The 22,124-nt window shown below is 40.4% G+C and overlaps 1 protein-coding gene across 2 annotated transcripts in view; it reads right to left on the bottom strand.

The window, feature by feature from the left end:
• The window catches only part of CASP3 (caspase 3), a 51,354-nt gene that overhangs the window by 28,144 nt on the left and 1,086 nt on the right, over positions 1 to 22,124 (bottom strand). Inside the window, exons 2-8 of one of the 2 annotated variants that reach the window (XR_009277625.1) lie at positions 19,012 to 19,145; positions 17,845 to 17,937; positions 16,885 to 17,009; positions 16,273 to 16,401; positions 14,250 to 14,425; positions 13,635 to 13,752; positions 11,619 to 12,584 (exon numbers count right to left, since the gene is read on the bottom strand). Coding sequence is in view for 1 of the 2 variants with exons in the window: in XM_058838483.1 (XP_058694466.1) it covers positions 12,358 to 12,584; positions 13,635 to 13,752; positions 14,250 to 14,425; positions 16,273 to 16,401; positions 16,885 to 17,009; positions 17,845 to 17,918 (849 nt within the window). In the remaining variant the exon portion in view is untranslated. Of the gene's footprint in view, positions 1 to 11,142; positions 12,585 to 13,634; positions 13,753 to 14,249; positions 14,426 to 16,272; positions 16,402 to 16,884; positions 17,010 to 17,844; positions 17,938 to 19,011; positions 19,146 to 22,124 lie in introns of those variants that run through there. The other variant, XM_058838483.1, reaches the window with a different exon arrangement.

Here is a 22,124-nt window from a genome sequence, read left to right on the forward strand (position 1 = left end):
GATTAATCATGTCAAGAACTTCAGCTATACTGTTGCTTTCCTGTCCCGCAACTTGACAGCACAGCTAAACTATAATACCAACCAGAACTGATCAAGATACACTTTGGTTTTTTCTCCTTAAGTCACAGGGTCTGGATTCACAGAATCAATACAATGGCTTGGGTTGGAAGGGACCTTAAAGATCATCTAGTTCCAACACTCTTGCCATGGGCAAGGACACCTTTCATTAGACCAGATTGCTCAGAGCCCTATCCAATGTGTCTTTGAACACTTCCAGGGATGGAGCATCCACACCTGTTTAGGGCTACCTGTTCCAGTGCCTCACCACCCTCACCATGAAGAATTTCTCCATACTATTTAATCTAAACCTGCCCTCTTTCAGTTTGAAGCCATTCCCTCTTGTCCTGTCACTACATGTCCTTGTAAAAAGTCTCTCCATCTGTCCTACAGGTTCCCTTCAGGTACTGGAAGGTCTCAGTTAGGTCACCCCAAAGCCTTCTGTTCTCCAGGTTGAAGAACTGAAGTTCTCTCAGCCTTTCCTCATAGGAGAAATGCTCCATCCCTCTAAACATCCTGGTGGCTCTCCTATAGATTTGCTCCAACAGCTCCATGTCCTTCCTGTGCTGAGGACCCCAGAGCTGGACTCAATACTCCATGTGGGGTCTCTATTCCACAACAGAGGGGTGGAGTGACCTTCCCAGACCTATTGGCCACAGTGCTTTTGATGTAGTGATTGCAGTAGCCCTGATGAGCTGAAGACATGAGGAAGGTAAAAAAAGACAGGTTGTTCAAAATGTCCCTTTGTCCCACTTTGTTTATGGTTCTGGGGAAAACATGACCTCCTCTCCCTAAAAACCCAGTGCTCTGCAGATCCTTATCTCCCACTTTGTGCCAGAACTCCAATGCTGTTGCTTGCGCACTAAGGCTGGTTATTTTGCTAGCTTAAAGAAAATGCCCAAAGGACAAAACCCACAGGGCTTGGAAGGCTCATTGAGTGTCCATTATCACAGGACTGCTGTCCACCTGCCTTTGTTATTCCATGACTGTGGAAAACCGGGAGTAGTGGATGCACAGCCCCCAGACCACCCAACCTGACATGGCTGACTGGATTTTATCAGGCCAAAGCCAGTTGATCCCTGCTGGAAGTTAAACTTCTGTAAGAGAGCAGGGTTTGATGCACTGCCAGATACCACAGCAGTCCATGGGAGCAGGCACTCAGGTAAGTCCTCTCCTCACTGCCCAACACTGTGCCAATGAGGCTGGCAGGGCTGCCTGTGCCTTAAAATACCTTCCCTCCTGCCCCCCCCAACCCTCACTCAGGATCTCACTTTATCTCATTAGATCTGAGTTTCAGTTTTCCCATTTCCCAACCAAAATCCCCATGAGACCTCAGTGAGTTGAGTTGAGGAGTTTGGCTGTGGCTGTGCCAAAGCTATATATGCCTCTGAGACATGGAGCAAAATCAGCCTGAAAATGGGCAACATCTGCAGTGCTGTTGACTTATGCCTGCAATCAGTGTTTGGAGTGTTTTGCAATATTTTTCAACATGGCAAAACAAATGATCCTCTGTTTTAGAAAGGAGGCAAATGGTGAACTCCACTACAGATACCTTATCTCTCACAGTTACGGAGTGATCAGGACACAGTTGAAAAAAGAAGCCTGAGGGAGAGGAAGCTTGCCTCTGTATTTTTACACTTTTTCAGCTCTTATCTTTGGGTTGCAAAGGTTCATGGCATTTTGCTCCAGTCTTTTGCAGTGCCCTTGCCCAGAAATATCTTGTTGCTCAGTGCCACATCTACACATACATCCATGCTGGAATCTCATTTTCCAGCTTAAATGCAATACCCCTGCATTTTTTTTTCTTTGCTATCATGATTCAACTGCAGGAGTAATTTTAAGGGACATAGCTTAGAGCTCAAATCCAGAGTAAGGCCAATGAGTGAACTGGCTCCCAGCGAATCTCCCCAAAGCTTCATACTTGTAAGCTAAATACAAGATAGTGGCAAGTTTAGTGGGGTAATTATCAGTCCTGTGAAATGTAGATCCTTTTAAAATCATCTCCATCATTAAAATGAAGGAATTGTAGAATGTCACAATGTCTTTGTACTGCTTTCATTCTGCTCAGCTGCACACAGGTTTCAACACCCTGTTAGTCTCTGGGCCTCTGTAGATGCCTGTGATGATCAGCTCAAGAGCAAATCACCCTCAGTAGCTGTCACCTTCGTCCTGGTGAAGAAACATGCACAGGAGTAATTTGCCACAGCCACAGGCACCCAAAAAACCCTGATGAGAGCTCACCCCTTTATATGTGTGGCATGAAAGGAACATAAGCAGGAAGCATAAAGCCACAGGAAATTTGACAACTGACATTTCTTTGTTCATAGGGTTTGGGTTTTTATTAGTCCTATTGCTATGTCTTATGCCAGTAAAGCGTGTTTGCTTTCTCACTCTGTTTAGACCTTGGGTAGGAAACATATCCAAGGTATTATCCCTTTAGGTTATGGATTGTTTTTTGTTCTGCCTCCCATAGTGTTGCAACCTGGTAATACCAAGCTCTAAAGATTCACACTAGGGGATGCTGAAACCCAGCCATAGGGAAACAGCTTCTGCCAGAACTTGGGAAGACTGTATCAGTGGGAATTTTGTATTGATTTAAATGGGTTTGTAGAGCTTGGCACCTGTGAATGTTGCTGCTGTCATTTGTGCATGCACTCAGGGTTGGTAATAAGACAGCCTTCAGCTGCAGTAGTGTTTCAGTCACTAGGACAAAGCTGATAACTACTATTTTGTTTTGAAGTAATGGGGGAAAAGGTATATGCTTTGTTGCATCTCTCAGAGCACTCTTTTTAATCCTTCACAACACTTCTTTTTCTGCTTCTCTCAGCAAAATTCTCCAATCTATGAATTTCATAGATGAGTTGTTTTACTCCCAAATACTCCAACATTCAGAAGTGAATGAGAAGCACTCCATACTTTTCTCCTCTTTTTGTCCTGACTCACCTCTCCTCAGGGATTTCTTCATTCAGAGACACAAACTCCATTCCACCACGTGTGCTGCTGATCCATTATCCTGTCAAACTGAAAACCAAGTTGTACTCAGAGGCAGGAGAGAGGGAAATCTGAAGCTTCCAGGTCAGTCTGTCCTGAATAATCTCTTTATTGGTCTGCACTGTGAGCTGGCAGGGAAACAGCACGGGGAGACCGCAGCACCTTTCCAGACGTGGAAGCAGCCTGTGGACTCTAGCAGAGCTCACCTTCCCTCCACACTCTCCTGTAGATGATCTGTGACCCGGCGTTTGCAGGGCATCCTCACAGCTACAACTCTTGCTCAAGAGCTCCACACCTTGGCCACCAGTGTTTTCCTGGGCCTCCCGCAGGTGGTTTTCCCACAAACAGCTTCCTGGAGTGTTCTGGTGGTTTCCCCAGCCCACCACTGGTCCTTGCTCTATTCCTTTTGCATCTCTCTGCTGCTTCATTGTTCTCTTCCAAGCACGGGTTTTTAACATAGCTTGCTTGTCTGTTTTCAAGGCTTTTCCTGGACCCCATGCCCACCAAAGCCATCCTTGCCTCACTGCCCAGCAAGTGCTCTTCCACTTTCTTCCCAGCTGCCACCCTCATTTGGATGATGCTCTAGAGCAGAACCCTGCAAAGCTCCTGGCATCTCTCCAATTACTCCTTAAAATTCTTTTTTACTAGCTTTAGAAAAAGCCACAGCAGGGTCTCTTTCTACAGCACCTGACATAATTTCCTTGCCTCCTTCTCTGCCCCACTGTCCTGCCTGCTGTTCCCTTTGCATGTTAAGTCACAGAATCACAGAATCATTTAGGGTGGAACAGACTTTTAAGATCATCAAGTCTAATTCTTGACTGATTACCATCTTGTCAACTAGATCACAGCACTAAACACCATGTTCAATCTTTTCTTGAACATCTCCAGGGATGATGACTCCTAAGCTGAGGAGTTTGAGCTGGACAACTCCAAAATCTGAGGTTGCAAAATTCATGCTTTTCTGGGGAGCTTTCCTGGAGCTTTCCTCAACTCTCTGAAACAGCACAGGTGTAGCAGCAGCTGCTGCTCAAACTCATGACTGATAGAATCAGCTGCTCCTGGGTACATTTTGTGCCCATCTCACAGTGCTGGGCACAACTCTCAGCTAGAGCAGGTGCCTCAAGCTGCTGGGTCACTCACAGCTTGCACTTCTCCTTCCCTACCTCATTTTCCCCTCGGTTTCTGCCACACACTATCAAATGCTGCTGCCTGAACACGATTAGCACTGATGGTTTACCTGGAGGTTTTTACTTCTGATATTGAGGGCAATCCCTTGTTTTTGGGTTTTGCTGGTTTAGCCTTTTTCATTGCAGGTAATTGTGTTTTAGCTCTGAGGTAAGCCTGGCCCATGCCTGGACTGGGATCCCTCACAGTGACTGTCCTCCCTCCTTCTTAATTCTCTCTGCTCCCTGGCCTGTTCCCCCTTGTCCCTCACCCCCAGTTTTGAAACCCAGGCTGCTTCCTCTTTCCCCCTCTCCCTGGGACCATTTTTTGAGTATTTTTTTAGCACTTCCCTTTTTCAGACTTGCTGTGCAGCCACAGATGACGGAGGTACAGCATCTTTAGTAGACACTGGAGTAACCCTCTGCTTCCAACTGCCTGTGGCAGCACATTTTAATCTCATCAACAACTGCACAAACTATTTATAATTAGCTCTCTGATTACATTCCTGAGGTCAACATCCAAGTTAAAAGATTCAGTGCAGCTAATACACTGCTGCAAAGCCTCCTGTCTCCCAGGGGTTTCCAGAGCTGCTGGTCAGTAGTTCAAGGCTGCAGTCAGGTGCCACCACCTGCTCAGGTCTCCCACCTCGCTGCTGCCCTTCCTGCTCCGCCTGCCCCCCACAGTGGTACCTTTGGGAAAAGCTGATCAAAACGTGCCTGCATTGACATGGCCCAGCAGGTAAAGCCTGCATTCCATATTCCCCAGCAGGCTCTCCCCAGCCCCAGCTGTGTCTCCCCAGCCTGTGTCTAGCCCTGAGGAGATACAGCCCTTGCAGCATCCAGCCAGTGACACAGATTCCATTGCTTGCCCTGCTGCTGTCCCTCCCTGCTGCTCAGGCTGTTCTGTCACCACCACAGAGTCAGGTCACTTTGAGCAGCTAAGGCACCTGTTGGTTTTGAACTGATTTCAGAATGACTCAAACCCCCACTCTTCTTTTTGTGACTTACTTAGAAAAGTGAGTGCCACCCTTTGGGCTTCCCTGCAGAAACCTGGAGTCCTGTGGGCCACCGAGCCCTTGCACCACTGGCCCTTAGAGGTGGTCTACAAGGAAGCCCCACTAGAGCAGGGTGCTGGCCAGGGAGGCTTATACATCACATCAGGCATCAAATATGGGAACTAGTGAAAGGGATGGAAGAATCTGGTCTTCATTTTGCCTTTGGATGTGGGTTGGTCACCCTGATGGAGAAAAGGCTCTAGGATGACCTTACTGCAGCCATGTAATACCTGAGGGGCTCTAAAAAAGTGGAAGAGGGACTTTTTACAAGGGCCTGTAATGATAGAACAAGGGAAAATAGCTTCAAACTGAAAGAGGGTAAATTTAGATTAGATATTAATAAGAAATTCCCTAGTGCACAGAGAAATTGTGGATTTGCCATCCCTTGAAGTGTTCAAGGCCAGGTTGGATGGGGCTTTGAGCAATGTAATCTGGTGGAAGCTGTCTGGGCCTGTGGCAGGGGGTGTTGAAACTAGATGGTCTCTAAGGTCCCTTCCAACCCAAAATATTCTGTGAGTCTGTGCTTTCACCCAGCAGCATTTCAGCAAGCAGAAGCTACCAAACATAAGGCCAAGCTCCTCTTGTGCTGCTGGAGATTCAGTAAAGCTAAATCCTTCTTCTGATGCTTCTCCCATCTTCCACAGATCTGCTCAGGAGACAATTTTATCATAACAGTGCATGCATTCTTATATAGATCCCATCCTGGGAAAGAAAAGGTTAATCAAGAATTATGGATTCTTGGTTTTAACTGTCAAGCCTGAAGAGCCTGGGAGAACAAAGCCCACTTTGGGGTTTTTATTTGCTTTCTGAGGTCTTAGTAACTGGCTGACTGTATGAAGAAAGCAACATCTGTGGGATCATCAGTCTTACCAGCAGTGTGGTCAATGGGACCACATGTCAGGTGGGGAAGCCACAGTCTTCCAAGTGCACATCCAGGCTCAGGACCTCCTGCAGCCACAGCATCTGCATCACCTAAAGGTCATCCCTCATCCAGAAAGCTCATAGCCTCAGCTGAGGCTAGGTAGGAGTGTGCTGAGCACAGGGAGCCAGCTGAGGATGAGGAGGCAAAGACGAGTGAAGAGGCTCAGCAGGAGAAGCCCTCTGTGCAGAGAAGACTACTCCTGCCTTCAGCCAGCCTTTTTGCATTGCATCATGCGGGAGAGGTATGGGTTGTGCATTTGAGGAAGTGGCTTTTAGCTGAATGGAATAAAAGGGAACACAAAATGTTCTGTGTTCAGTATCAGAAATAGACAGAAAGAGGAAATGCTTGAGTCTGTTAAGAAGGATCTTGAAAATTTAAATCACCCTGTTAGTGTTTACTATTAATCACGTTTTTATGCTGCTGATAGTAAATTGCACTTTTTATGTGCACTTTTTATGTGATGGCTCTTTCCACTACTCTTTGTAAAGGTCTTGCGGTAAAATAAATAGAATCAACATTTTTTAATGGTCATGGAGTACTGTGGTTAGTATATCTTTGTATCAGATACTCTCAAACCACTCAGACAATATTACTACCAGTTTACGCATATTCTGGAAAACCTGTTACTGGTCATCTTTCAGAGGTAACGAGATGGATTTGCATGTTACCTTTCTGCATACAGTTTGAAACCAGGAGGACCTATTAGGTCATCTAGGCTGGTCTTCTACACACCCCATCCTATGGAATTTCATTAGGTAAGCCCCTGTAAAGTGCACCATGCTCAACTAGACAAATATTCTGGTCCTGTGCTGAGCAGGCAAAGGCAGCACACCATTGCTAGTCCTTTGACACTGGGGGCAGCACTGGTGAGCTATTTAACCTGAGGTCAGATCTTGCCTGCCAACACTAAGCAAAATCACTTTTGGAAAATGACTACAGTGCACCTTGTTTTCTTTTGAGACACTTTAATTATGCAACTATCTTCCTGACAGAACATCTTGGTCTCTAGGAAGAAAGAACATTGTTTCATTTCTTAGGAGAACACAGGTCCAAAATTTTTGGTTTGTGATTATGCAGGAAAATCTGAACTTCAGAATTTGATTTGAAGACATAAAATTAAAATTAGGAGCTTAAAATGAGGGCTTTCTTCTCTCTGTTTCCACTAATTGACTGTCATGATGCAGGCAAAGCAAGCTATTGCACCAGTCTTTTGTTTGAAGATCACCACAGATATGGCAGAAACCTGTTTTGGGGGTGCAGTGGATTTTTTTTAATCAAATGTAACAGGACTATCAGTGGTATGACAGGGATTTGCAGGGGGACATGCTCCATAGTTGGAAGTATTCTCTGTGTAGGTCTAGGGCAGGAAAGACAGCCCTTTTTGCCTCAAAATCAGCAGATTCTTGTTTACTCTGATATGCAGTAAGACACCGCGGCTTTCTTGGGAAGCAGCAATATGATGTTCTCACATACTTCAAGATGCAAGTCCCAGGATGTAATAAACACATGAGCTGACAGCAATCAACCACTGACAGCTATGAAAGCGTTGCTTCATTCAGCAGGCTTTTGGATTTCATTTTGCATGACTCATTGAGATGAGCTTTGGAGAGCATTGTGCTATCTGCAGTGACACCCCGTGGTGAGGAAGCAGTAGTTTACCTCTGATCCTGGTCCCTCAGAAAGACAGAGTTCTGCTGTAACTGTTCTTCTGTCTGCAATTGAAAGCAGAAGGAAATACACAGCTGAAAGATTGTTTTTCCTGGTCATGGGTACCATTCCTTATAGAATATGAAGTGAAAAGTATTAATTTAGCAGCTATTATTCATACTGTTTATGTTTCTAATTACTAGATGTGATTTCATATACATGCCGCCTGGCTTTAGCAAAAAATAATTGATATGACAGTTGAAAATATGAATTGCATGTGATTGTATAGTAATCCAGTGAGTGTAGAGTAATGCAGTTTAAAATTTCAGGAGAAACCATATGAACTTCCACGAGCAATGCATCATGCATAAAAGGTGACCCAGTACTTGCTGACAACCGGATCATCATAGAAACAAAGAATGATTTGTGTTGGAAGGGACCTTTAAAGGCCATCTAGTCCACTCCTCCTGCAGCAAGCAGGGATACCTTCCACTTGACCAGGTTGCTCAGATGCTGTCCAACCTGACCTTCCTTATTTCCAGGGATGGAGAATTTACCACCTCTCTGGGCAACCTGCTCCTGGTGAAACACAGAAACATCGTAAAACATGTTCCTCATCGTAAAAGAACTTCCTCAAATGTAGTTTGAATCTGCCCTTTGTTAATTTAAAACCAAAATCCCTTGTCCTATTGCAACAGGCCCTGCTAAAAACGCTGTCCCCAGCCCCCTTTAGATATTTACATGCTGCTCTAAGATCTTCCTGGAACCATCTCTTCCCCAGACTGAGCAACCCCAAATTTGAATTTTGGCTAAGTTCCATGGGTTTTCTTATGGAGCAGAGTACTTAAAAGTATGGATTTTGTTCTCAAGGAAGGACTGTTCCCATGGGGCTTACAAGCATTAGTGTCTGACTTGCCTTTTTTTCTTTTACCAAACTCATATTTGAAATGGGTACTCTCAGAGGCTGTTATAGGAAGAAGAGAGAGTGACTGCATTTAAAAGAAGGATTTGCTTAGCCAGAGGGAGTATTTGACATGCTGTGAACCAGACAGCATGAGTTGCCTCCCCAGTTTCAGCTTGGGTCTTTTATTTTCTTCCTCCTTCCACTGCCTAACTAAATGTGTTTATTCAAAAAAGAAATTTGTGTTGGTTTTATTGGTTTGGTGTTTTTGCTGTTGTTGTTTTACTAAAAAAAAGTAAAAATTATTAGGTATCTCATCACCTTTTTTAACTTCCTAATTGATCTTTGAAAAGTTTGTGGTTCTGTTGGCTTTTCAAGTCAGCAAAACACTAAAGTCAGACTTCTTAAAAGCCTTCTGGACATGATTTAACTGATGATCCAGGTATTCACAGATCTTCAGGTGTAAACAGGTGTTTGCTTTCCACCTCAGCTTGGAAGCTGCAGCCACACTTGGCATGAAAGGTCTCCCTTTATGGACGTGATGAACTGTTCTACCTGGGTAGTATATTCACTTTCATTAAAGTGTTTTCACCCACTCTTTCACCTGACTTCATCTGGCAAGGAGGTCTGGTGAGCTAGTGAGCCCATGGATAATCGGGAAAATGTGATCCAGTAAAAAGGCTGAATTTGAGTCAGTCTGTGGGATGAACAATTATTACAAATAGAGTGTTTTGGAAAGACATAAGAAAAAAGGATGCTATCACCTCTCCCTCTGCCTTCTCCAACAAGCTCTGTCTCTACAAGCAGTCCTACAGACTGAAACATCATCCCTCTAGAAGTATCTAGATACCTCCTTAGCATTATGAAAGAATCTAGTACTTGGCCTGAAAGGACTTGATGGGAATACCTCATTTCCTAAGCCCTACCTCTACTAACTATTTGGTGCTTAGAGTATAGAAATTCAACAGAAAATAAATTCCCTTGCTTTCCAACTAGTCCTCAGAGATCAGAGGGGCTAGGTTTAATTTCTGATTATAACCAATTCAGCACTCTAAGTCTGGCTGTATTCAGTAAGGTCTCTGATGCACAATGTGGCCCACACTCTAAGTCTAGTGTCATTCATGACCACAAGTTAACAAGGAGTGCAGTTTACTTGAGCAACAGGCAATCTAACTGATTCTTTTTAGATTACACCAGTGATAAATTCAGTAGATCTACATAATCTATGAGAGTACAGCACTATGTATAAGTGTTTCCAGGTATGTTCTGGTGCTGGTGGAAATCTTGCCAGAGTTGACCCTGCTTTAGGGAGGGGAGAGGAACAAGCCCATCAACTTGTCTGCATGGTGGTCACATTCTCATCCTCTGCCATGGAGGATTTCAAACACTTTTGGGAGAAGTGGAGACTGTTACTGTGATCAGGAACAGCGGGGTGGTGCAGCCACTTTATATATAAAGGAGGGATATGATAGAGACTACAAAGGCTGTGAGTCATGCCCAGGGTGCATGTAATATCACTGCCTCTTCCATCTGGCCAGTTGCAGAGCTAAGGTAAGATTAATGATAACCCCTCACCTCCACCACCAGGCCATCCTGCCCACTGTAACCCCTCCAGCACCCACCTCATGGCATACCTCAGGAAATCCCTTTACCACATAGCCACAGTGTATCTCATGGCTGCAGGCCTCATTCCTTCAATTGGCTACTCATTGTAGCCTAGCTTTGGTTTTGTTTTGCTCTGTTTTAAGGACCATTGCAAAAGCTGCACAATAATTTTCCATTAAAGGATTAAGATGAATTAAGACCAGAACTTATTAAATCTAAGGGAAGAGCAAATTCTGACAGGAGTTTTTCAAGGAGTTTTTCCTTCAACTAAGAACTCAAGGAACATCCCTATGCCCCATTACTCTGAAGCAGATTTAAGAAAGTCTTGTCAGTCATTTACAACATATAACCTTGCAAATGCTTGTAATTCACAACCTACAAGAAGAGGCCTATTTAAATTTTCAACAGGAACATGGGCAAGAATCTGCCCAGAACTGAAATTTCAATGAGTTAAAATAGACCAACCCTCTCTCACAGAACATTTTTATAAGAGGGAGACAGGATTGCTCCTATCCAGCAGGCAGTCATCTGGGAATTCATCTACAGTGTTTAAAACTCCCTCCTCTGCATCCCTTTTGAACCTACATTTCCCAAGTCTCAGTCACAACTGTACTACTTGGCTATACAATGGCATACAATGCTTTAAAGTGGATTATTTTCAATTTCAGGTGGTAAGGCCAATGCAGGAGAAAAAGGACAATAGTAATTTGAGGGGAAAAGGATATAATTGAAGTTAAAATTAATCTGCAAAAGCTATCAGATCCTAAACAAATAAACACACATAAAAGCATGATACAATCTAGGAAAAAGTATTTAATTTAAAAAAAACCCACAAGTACAAAATGCCTCTGGAAGTGATCATCAATTTGCAAACGTTTCTGCTACACAATTTTAAGTTTCAAGTCTTGTTTTGCAAGCACCTATTGTAATTTCATATTCTGTCTTCCACCAGTCTTAAAAAGACTGCTACAAGTTGAAATACCAGCAAAAATGTTTTGCAGTTTTGCTGTTTCACAAAATTCAGAGTCAAGAGATACAAATTAACTATTTGTTAACATATTATAGCTAAACTTTGTAATTGATTCAACGGAATTAGCGTTTTGAAGTGAAATTTCTCCACAAATCTAGGTTTTCACACAGATTACATGTGATACACACAGAATGTATCACAACCCATTCTTATTTAAGGCTAAAAAGAGGAAAGCAGACTGTTCAGAATGCAGACTTCCTTTTGCATTGGCTCTTATAGCCCCAAATATGCCCCAACAGCTTCCAACCTTAGGGAGCTGCGGAAAAAGACACTTTAGAAGACTGGTCCCTTGGGCACCCAGCTTCAAGGTCAGAATACAAAATTTCTTCTGAAACAGCTACCATGCTGATATAATTGTTTTATGTAATAACCCATACACAAAGTTATTAACTTATCAGGAAAAACTAACTGTACTCTGTTGAGATGAAGAATGAAAGTTTCTATTTTTCCATTTCCAACAGTACTCTAAACACGCTTTGTAATTGTATGCAAAAATATGAAATGGCTGTTTTCCAGAGTTTATGCCCAAAAGTGTAAAAATAGTTTAGGTTAGTTTATAACCTAAACTTTAAGAACTTGAGTTAAGAAGAAAGGTATGACGACACTACTATATTACCATCACTGACATTCTAAATCTTGTTTGTACAATATGAAACCAAATGATTTACAAGAACTCTTTCTTTCCTCTGCCCCAAGTGAAATGTAGCACCAAATAGCTCCAATAAACAATCTGATCTTTCTTCAGTCTCCCCTTCCACATTTTTTGCGATACTCAGAGCACTACTTTCAAAGCTGCTTCAGCTACTCAGCTTTGCGGTTTTACATAGCCATACTATGTTTTACTTCTAACAACAGACATATATCTAACTTTGAGACACTTCGTTGTGCCACACACAGCAGTGAACAGTTATTCAGGTTTAAAAGTGGTATTTTGTACTAATATTGCATATAAAATGCAGGTAAAAAACATGAACTGAAAAACTATTTTAGGAAGGGAAATAAAATTCTTTGGTGAGCATAGAGACAATACACGGAATCTGTTTCTTTGCATTAAAATCTTGTCGAGTTGAGCAAGACTCATACTCTGCCACTTTGCGATTAACACGAGTTAAAATCTGCATGAGTTCAAGTTTCTTTGCATGTTCCTTCAGCATCTTACAAAGTGACTGAATAAACCATGAGCCTTCAGCTGAATTCCTCCAGGAGTAATAGCCTGTGGAAGAGAGCAATGTCCAAGTGATCAGAAGGAGCAGCCTTTGATATAGGACAGGTCAGCAATTAGGAGAACAATGCATTGTTTCCAATAGCAACCAATATTTTAAAATAAAAACTCTAAACCACCACCAACATTTAGATTTTATAACCTCCACAAAGGCCAACTCATTTTTTTTTTTAATCCTGTCATCTTTTATAATCTAAGAAAATCTTAAGTAGGAAGAAAATCAAAAGGCAGGAAAATGATCTTCTGCTGCAGCAATCTTTGTCATTAATCACTTACTACTTTTCATGGGGTACACAAATACAAAGAAGAGGTGACAGTACAGATGGAAAATGGGTTTCAGTGTTTCACAAATATGTGCAAAATAAAAGACTGAACCTACTTCTCCTAAGTGGAAATGTAAAGGACATATGAAGGGTTCTGCCACCAACGATTTTGCTTAAGGAAGCAATGCAAATACAGTTGATAGACAAATAATATGCTGGTACTTATCATTCACTTCTGCATATCTGATTGTTTTGTTCTTTCAGAATTATATATTTTCGTCTTGCTATAAATTGTTTACACAACTCCAATTAACTGAATTTCCAGCAGTTAGAAAATAGAACATTTGAGGGTTTGCTAGTGAGAAGGATATATTCAGGGTTTGGTAGGGGTTTTGTAGGAACTGAGAATGGCAACTACCTCAAAAAGAAATTAAGTCAAATTTTAAAAAGTGACTGAGGGAAGTAAATATGTATTTCCATGAAAGAGTGTATTGTCTGGCTGAGTAGGAGTTCATTTTCCTACAGCAGCCCTCACAGTGCTGTGCTCTGCATTGGGAGCTGGAAATGTGCTGGTAACACCCCAGTGCTTTAGCTACTGCTGGGCAGTGCTGCCTCCCCAACATTCCCCCTACCAAGGGGCTGGGACTGGGCAAGATCCTGTGAGGGAACACAACCAGGACATCTGACCCAAACTGACCACAAGTCACCCACTGACTGGGTCCAACTCCAAGCTGTAATTTATAGCATGAATACAGGCTGACATGGATACAGTCCTTACCGGGAGCTGTAGAATAGGCATACAGGAAGTCTGCCTCTACAGGTATCTTCTGACACATTGTTTCTTCTGATCCACTGTCCGTCTCAATACCAGAATCTAATTCTGTCCCTCTACAAGCCTATTTGGTAGAAAGAAGAATGGAAAATAATATTAAAATAGAAAAATAAAGGCAGTGATCATTATAAAAGCACTGATATGTTGTGTTTTAAAAATTATAACATCATGATTAAAAAACTGCAAAAATAACAAGAATTTATGTGTCACCTTTCCATTAGACAGACTCAGAAGGAAAGTAGTAACATTTATTTAAATCAGGTACACAGTCTGGGTAAGATAGATATTCATTCAAATGTGCAGAATTCAGAAATTCATTAAAATATTACCTAAGACTTTATTCAATACATAGAATTAATGCAATGTGAGCTGTTATAAATACAGCCTACCTAATGGGGAAAATTGTGCCATTTTAGACCTGAAGAGAATCTTATTCTGAAAGTAATTATATTCAAATTTATTTTAGAAAGGATAAACTTTTTGCACTAATAATTAGTGGGAAAAGATATTTTTTTTTAACTATCTGGCTGATTTGATGATCATTGTTCAGCTGTACATCACCTGAATGAAAAAGAGCTTGGGTTTTCCTGCTAAACTTCTGCACCTGTCACCTCTGAAAAGGCTTGTCAGTACTTTCAGTTCAAGGGGCCCATCTGTACCATAGATCAATCCTTCGTCACCATGGCTCAGCAACACGCAAACAAAACTGCTCCGCTTGCTGTGATCGTCTTCAGACACTTGAAAGAAAAAAGAGAATTAACTTCCTGTATTCTCCAAAAATTGGGAGCATTTGATCCTTCCTATGTCACAGAAATCTTTAAGAACTAATTTGCATGTTTAGAAACCTCTGAAGAGTCTTCACTTCTGAACAGAAGAAGCCTGCCTACTTACTTCAGGAGGTTGGGCACAGGAAACCTCAAATTAAGGGCCAACCCTACCCATTGGAAGACAAAGTCACAAGCTAGGCCAGGAATACTGTAAGGAGACAAAAAGGGTACTCCCACAGTGTCTCAAAATCTGAATGATACACCTCACTCATGCAATAATGGTCAGTCTTCTGATTTGGCATTGGACTGATGGAATATCCTGAGTTTTGGGGAAGAATGGAGAAGTCCTACCTCTCTTTCCATCTGGGGATGCTTCAGCTACTTGGATTACATGGGAACTAAATGCAGCATCACAGTTGTTGCTGCTCCTGCAGTACTACCACTACACTTCTCTCTCTCACTTTTTACCTGTGGTGAGGTCTAGAAGGATTTTTGCATCCTCTTGATTTTGTCCTTACAGTTATTTAAGCTTAATATAAAGTGTTTGTAGTTTTACACTTTTTTTTCCATCTTGTGGTACACAAAATTTATATTCTTCAATGTCTTTTGTTGCCTGACATTGTGGGAAATGTACTTGAGGACCAAGATGATTTTTTCAAATTTATGAAAAGATACAAACAAGATTAAAAAAGAAGGATCCAAAAGAAATTATGAGTGGTAACTCAAAAAGATGCAAGAGTTTGTAGATGAAAAATGAAAACAGTCCCTAAATCTGAAGTCTTACTGTTTAGTGCTTAATAAAACACTAAATTTCTGTTCTGGATGAAATGAATAGTTTCAGCTTTACTCAAGTGATGTACACTCAGACATTTCTAGAATTTATGGACAAGCACTGCATTTAGAAGAGTCACATTTTCAGCTACTGTCAACAGACTAGCTGCAACAATACTAATGAATTAACCATGCCTGGAAACATTTTCTGGCATACACATTAACTGGCATTAAAGAATCTACATCTATGTTAGAAAACACTTTCATTAAAAAAACAAACAATACAAAACCCAACAAAAACCAAACACAAAAACCAAGACCAGGATTGCTGCAGGCTAACTGCTGCTGGGAATAATCACTGGAACACTTTCACTGTTTAACAGTCTGGGAGGGCACTAGTGAGAAAAAGTCCCAGTCATGACAGAGAACCTTCCAACAGTTAACTAGAATGGCCTGTGTTCCAGGGTTACTGATACCTCCAGGCATCATTTAATGTACAGGTTTAGATAAAGCCAAGTTCAAATAAAGCAGGACTACTAACACAGTAGTATAAAGCTCTCACTTGAGAGAAGGGTGTTTTGTTTCACAAGTTAAACAAAATGTGAGTTGTTTATGCATATACCATATATCAGTCCATATACCTGCAGTTCTGGTCCCTCAATCTGAGCCCCTCTTTGGGCCACACCACTAAGCATTAAGCACAGAACCCCTCTACCCAATCTAGCAGTTTTCTTTCCAACTCACAGAGCTTCAGTGATCCCAGGGTCAGAATATAAATCAGTCTGCTTATAAGTTTCAGCCTTTTTTCCATCCTTCTTTAGAAGATGAGAAAGGATATGGAGACAACAGTCATGGCACAAAAGATGGAGAGACAGCTAAGATGAATAAACATAGAAACTATGATGTACATGTCATCCTTAATAATAAATCACCAGAAGGTGTAAAATATCATCTAAAAGAACACAGAAAGAAGAAATGTGAGGGATAGAGATGTATTTGGAAACAGTGGATGACTTAATGCACACACTAAACATATAATAACTTACCATTTTTCAATAGTTTAAAAATGTCCCCACATGAAAGATCATTTTTGATCTTAATATTATATCCCAACTTCATAAAAACTTCTCTGACGCTTGCAGCATCTGCATCTGTACCTGAACGGGGCAACATGCCTATACATAAAAGAAATGTGTTATTTTTTATATTATATAGATGGCATGATCTGCTTGAGACAAATTCTTTTATTGTTTATAGCTGTATCTGTCTGAAATACTCCATTATTGCAGATCCTCTCCAGCAGAGAAAACATTTCACTGTTACATGGGCACACCATCTCCCGTCCTCTGTACCTGTATTGTAGATTTATCTGCATCTTATTTTTATCTACTTATCTATTTAAGGACATAAGAATTTAATTTGCAAAATATAAATCACAACTACAGACTTGTACTGCTGATCAATTTTTCTCCTCATTACTGCTATACCCTAATGTGTTCCCTCTATGCATATTTGGAAGAATAGACTGAAATTAATCACACTCATTAATTAATTTTAGAGTGCAATCAAAACTGGTCTGCACATTTAATTTTGAAGAATAACACACAGCACTAATTTATCTAAATTAAGGAAAAAGGTCAAAAACTTGTGAGTGGTACCAGTATGTCTGTGGAAGTTCTTATTGTTTATTATTACACATTCCCCCATTTCTGGATAATCCATTCTGTAACTGTAGTCTGGCAAAATTCCAGAGTCCATAGACTTGCTAGCAGGTAGGCTCTTTCTGTATAGAAACCAGACAAAATTCAGTTGTTAATTTCTAATCTCTCTTTTCAAAATATTGACATTAATAGGCTATTTTAGCAAGCCAAATGAAACTGGTAAGGTTGTATTTGTAGTAACCTTATGTGGAACTTGCAACAAGCTTGAAATTAAAAGAAACAAGGAAGAACTGTGTTTAAAATTGTAATGCCTCTGCACAGGAGAATATAAAAACTATGAAAACTTAAGTTTAAGGATGCCAATTACTGTATCAACAAGAAATCAGTTGGGCTTTTTTACTATCATCTTTTGAAATCTATGTACCCGGAGGAAAGGTTGGCTCTGAGAAAGATAATTTGTTCTGAATTCTAAACAAAAACTATTATAATTGAATTTTCACAAGAAAACATTCAAAACCTAAAAAGACATGGCAGATGTGTGCTCCTCTTCTGCATAAGCAATAGCCACCAGCATGATGGTGAAGCCAGACTTTGGGGAGATAGCTAACACAATAGCTAAGAGCCAAAAGTTTTCTTCAATATCTAAGGGCTAGCTGAGCATGCACCATTCTGAAATATGGCTCGTACACAAGGATGACTGCAAGTCAATTGTCTTACTCCACATACAGCAGGCTGCACACCAGGATCTCCCCTTGAGCAGGGATGCCTCTCCTGGTTATTCCTGGAGGCTGAGAGATCCCTTGCCACAACAGCTTCTTGGTAAGTAATCGATAGCATGTTAAACTTTAAAATTTTAGCTAAGTGATAGAAAGAATTAATTGTTTACATAGAATCCTTTAGACATAAACTGCTGACCAGACTTAAATTGAAGACTTAAACCAAAAGAACTTCACTTACCCTTTAAAACCTGGAACAGATTTTGCATCTGCCAGATCTTCCCCCAATTGTGGTCCATCTCCCTTGTCTGTCATTATTGCTTTCAATTATCAGCTTGAAAATGCAAGAAAAGAGAAATATGACAGTTCACATAACTTTAGTCTAGGCTATTAGTACACAAAAAAAAAGAGCATTTCTGAGTAATCCCTACACATAATATATTTTAAAGAAGAACATGAAATATTTTTCTAAATTATTGCCTTCTCTGGGGAAAAAATGTAGATCCCTGTGACCAAACCATTGAAAAGACCTACAAAAAGCAAAATAAGAGACAAACAAATAGAAAACAATCTTTAAAATATTGCAATGTCCCCACATGCATTAGAAATTAAGAAACAAAAGAAAAAAAGTTATTAGTTATGTGCAAAGACTAAGATAGATTAGAAATTGGGTCATAGTAGTTTGAGAAATGAGTCATTTCTCTGCATTCCATTTCAAATGGAATCACTGCATCCCATTCCAACTGGTGTACGTGAAGGCAATTGCAATCGTAATAGAATAAAACCACAGAATAGAATAAAACAGTGTAACTTTAAACATTTGATGTAATGAACCCTACGCTGTGGGCTTTTTACTTTTATGAGAACACAGGATAATAAATTATAATGGATACTAAATCAGAAATCAATTTAAAGGCATTAAACCTCCCCCACGGTTATCCTGTGCGTACTCCTGGAACATACTACCAAAAGTTACCTTAAACTCAAGTTTCAGAAAACAATTATGCATCATAAATTTAAACCACCAGACAGGACAAAGTAATAAATGCTTAGAAGTGCCAAGACCTCAAGAAGGCCAAACAAGGCATTACAAGGCAATAATTTTGCAAAAACTTCCTTCAGCAGATATATTTATGGTAAATAAGAAGGTATAAGTAACCAGACTGAGTAGCAAGGTTTGCTGGTCAGATATGATGAAGATTCTACTTAAAGGCTTAAGTTCTTTGGGGCAAACTGTATTTGCCATCTTACATCATAATATTTTTATTGAGTCTCAACTTTGTACCTATACTCTTGTTAGTACAACACGAACATCCATTTTTGTGGCAATTACTGATGCGTCAGAAGCACTAATTTAGTTACGTGAAACCTTCTTTCTTAACTTCTTTATAGGAAGACATTTACTTACATTTTTCGTGGCTTCAAAAGATCTTCAGTGTTACTCTGAATATTATTTTAGAGCACTGATGTAATTAAAACTTCTTCAACAAATTATTCCAGACTTGAAAACTATATCATGTAATGCAGCGATTGGGAAATTTCCTGAAAATCAAATTACCAAAGTATTAAATAAGCTTGGTATTTTAGAAATAAAATGTTTAAAATTAACATTATGTTTTAGGAATTTACTTTAAAGACAGTATAATGGGGTACAAAGTAAATCTACAATGCAGAACTTGACTGCCTAGCACCTTGATCTGGATTTATTCATCCTAACCTCGAAGTCTAACTACTAAAAGTACCCTGTGGGAAGAGAAAGGCATGCAACTCCAAAGGGCACTGAAATACCTATGACCTGTGGCATGACAGTGATCCAACCCTATACCCTTGGCAGAGAACATTAGCACTGCCAGCAAAGGCTGTTCTACAGTAACAACTGGTGTGTGCTCCCAGCTCTAGCTGAAGAGCAGAGCTCCTGATCCCGAGTAAGTGGAAAGAATGGATTTCATTGACAAGGATGCTGTAAGTTCTCCTGCTCCAGCACTGCCCAGCTTCAGGAGTTTCTATGACTTTTTCAACCATCCCTACTACAATCATCAGCTTCTCAGCTTTTCTGAGCTCTCACAGCCTGAGCAAAATTTGCAGGAAAATATCCAAGCAGACCTATCCACTATTCTGATGCAATTCATACTGTTCCTTCTCCTGGAGAAGAACTATGTGTAAGAGCACAACCCAGATCTTTCAGTGTGGCTGGGATTAATAAGAAAGACAGGGAAATTATTAACTTCCTTCATCTGCTCTTTGTCTGACAACAGTAATAAACAGGCACACCATATAAAATAACACAGCATCAAGTGCCAACTCTATTATCAAAACCAGCTAGCAGGTGCACTGACAGCACAGAAATCAACTTCGGCTAAATCCCAGGTGTTTATCCCAGCTGTTTGGCACGGTGAAGTTCTGCAGTGCCAGTGCTGCAAGTACATGAAGGGTAGAGTGTAAACTAGTAAACATGTACCTACATAAGCTGTGGCCACCTCCTGTCTACCAACAGCTACCTGGAGAAAGACTCAGCCAAAGCATCGGGAAAGCAAACACACTCTGGCCAACAGAAGAACCCCTGGAGTCATGAGGGAGGGTAAGTGGCTCATTAGGCTGTCCTGGGCTCACATCAGCTGTGCTCCAACCAAACTGCTGAATCAAGCAAACTGCAGACCCAGCTGTCTGCCAGCACAGAATCCTTCTTACAACATGAATGTTAAGGCAGGATGCAAAAACTAAGAGAGATCTTCAACATTTAAGTGACCTTAAAGTAAGACTTATCTCCTTTTGCAGCTTTAAAATTTGAAGTTTTAAAACTGCTGTCCTTGATCCAACACCGAAGAAACAATTAAATTGGAAGAAGTGGCTAGCAAAAACTACAATTACAACAAAGAATATTAGTTTCTTTCTGAAAAATGTAAAACACAACTTGTAATACCATATCATAAAAATATTTCTTACTAAGGCCTCTGCAAGCCTAGCTCACAGGCTACACTTTCAATTGTTTAATGAAGTGTTGAATCTTCCTGCACTCTACTTCATTACAATTGGAGCTTGCCTGAGAGACTTTACAGAAGTTCTAAGAATTGCCTAGAAAAACTGGTTATAACATTTGAACTTCACATGGCATATCTTCAGGACAGAATCTGTAACTCACTCCTAATATCCATCAGTTCCTGAGCACCCTCAGGCACCAAGTCACCTGCACTCATTTAAAGAACAAAAGACACCCACAAAGAGATACCTCTTTTGTTGCTAGTCACTCAAATGCGCATTTGAACCAGCAGGGTGTTTTGTGCTCTAAAGCAGCCATCAGGAGGATGGTGATGATTCTAACAGGCTGCTAAGGATTGCCTCATCTTGCTTTAAGTAATGCAGTGATGCCATGCATTTCCCTCTGGAGGATGATCTCATCCTGGTGGGGGGAGGCGCAAGAAATCACAGCAGTGCTTTAAAAATTTATTACAAATTTTTATTCTGCTCTTTGATACTATTTTCTGTGACAGCTTAGGTAAAACGAGGTTTCAAGTGTAAGGAAATATAAAAAACAAGTTCTAGAAAAGAGCAACACCATTTCTATAATCTAGCAAAATATATTCTGTAGATTTTAGGAAGCTTATTTTATAATACTGTATCTGAAAAAATACAATTAAAAAAAAAAAAGAGACAGAGACATCAAATATAAAGATGATGCTACAATGATCTTCATATATACTAAGTAGCAAGAAACAAAGTGGCTCAAAAAAGTCCAAAGCTATGCTCTGCAAGCTACCAAAAAATAATCAATGTCTCTCTGTACAGCAATAAGAGCAAAAATATTTTTCCCCCTACATAAATGCAGTTGTCCCAGTGCTTTTCTTTTGATGAGAAAATAATAAATAACACAACTTTTTACTCCATTCCAGCCTGGATTTATTGATTCTACTTGGACCTAATGAAAATAAATTCACATCATCATGTGTCACCTCTTCCATAAGAATCACCAGGCTTCTTTTTAAAGCGGTATTAAACTGAAATGAGAACCAACAAGTGAAATGAATGGTATAGTGATAAAAATAATACCAAAGCTTCTCAGACAGGAGAAAGCAAATAACTAAACTGCCTTTAGTCAGCTGGATCCTGAAATATGCAAACCACAGGAGACAACACATGTTCAGTATATATATGCTGCCACAAAGCAATGATTGTAGCACTACTAAAATACATGTTCAAAACAGACATCAGGATTGTAAAACATCTCCTTAAAACATCTCCTTAAAGATTAGAAAAGAGCAGTTTTCCACCTCACATGACTGCAAGAGAAAATGTTAAGCATTCAAAGAAGGTATTTTTTGTACACGAACATATACACTAATGCAGACATGCAAATTAAAATATTTCCACTCTACAATGTATAATGCTAAACAATAATTATCTGACTAATAACGTAAGGAAAATATAGAAGCTGAGTATATGAAAAACCGAAAAACATTTGAAAAATACCATTACATTGTCTGTGTGACACTATGCCCCTACTAAATACTGCTACAACAGATGGGA

The sequence above is a fragment of the Poecile atricapillus genome, chromosome 4, assembly GCF_030490865.1.
Source record: "Poecile atricapillus isolate bPoeAtr1 chromosome 4, bPoeAtr1.hap1, whole genome shotgun sequence".
NCBI classification, from domain to species: Eukaryota; Metazoa; Chordata; class Aves; order Passeriformes; family Paridae; genus Poecile; species Poecile atricapillus.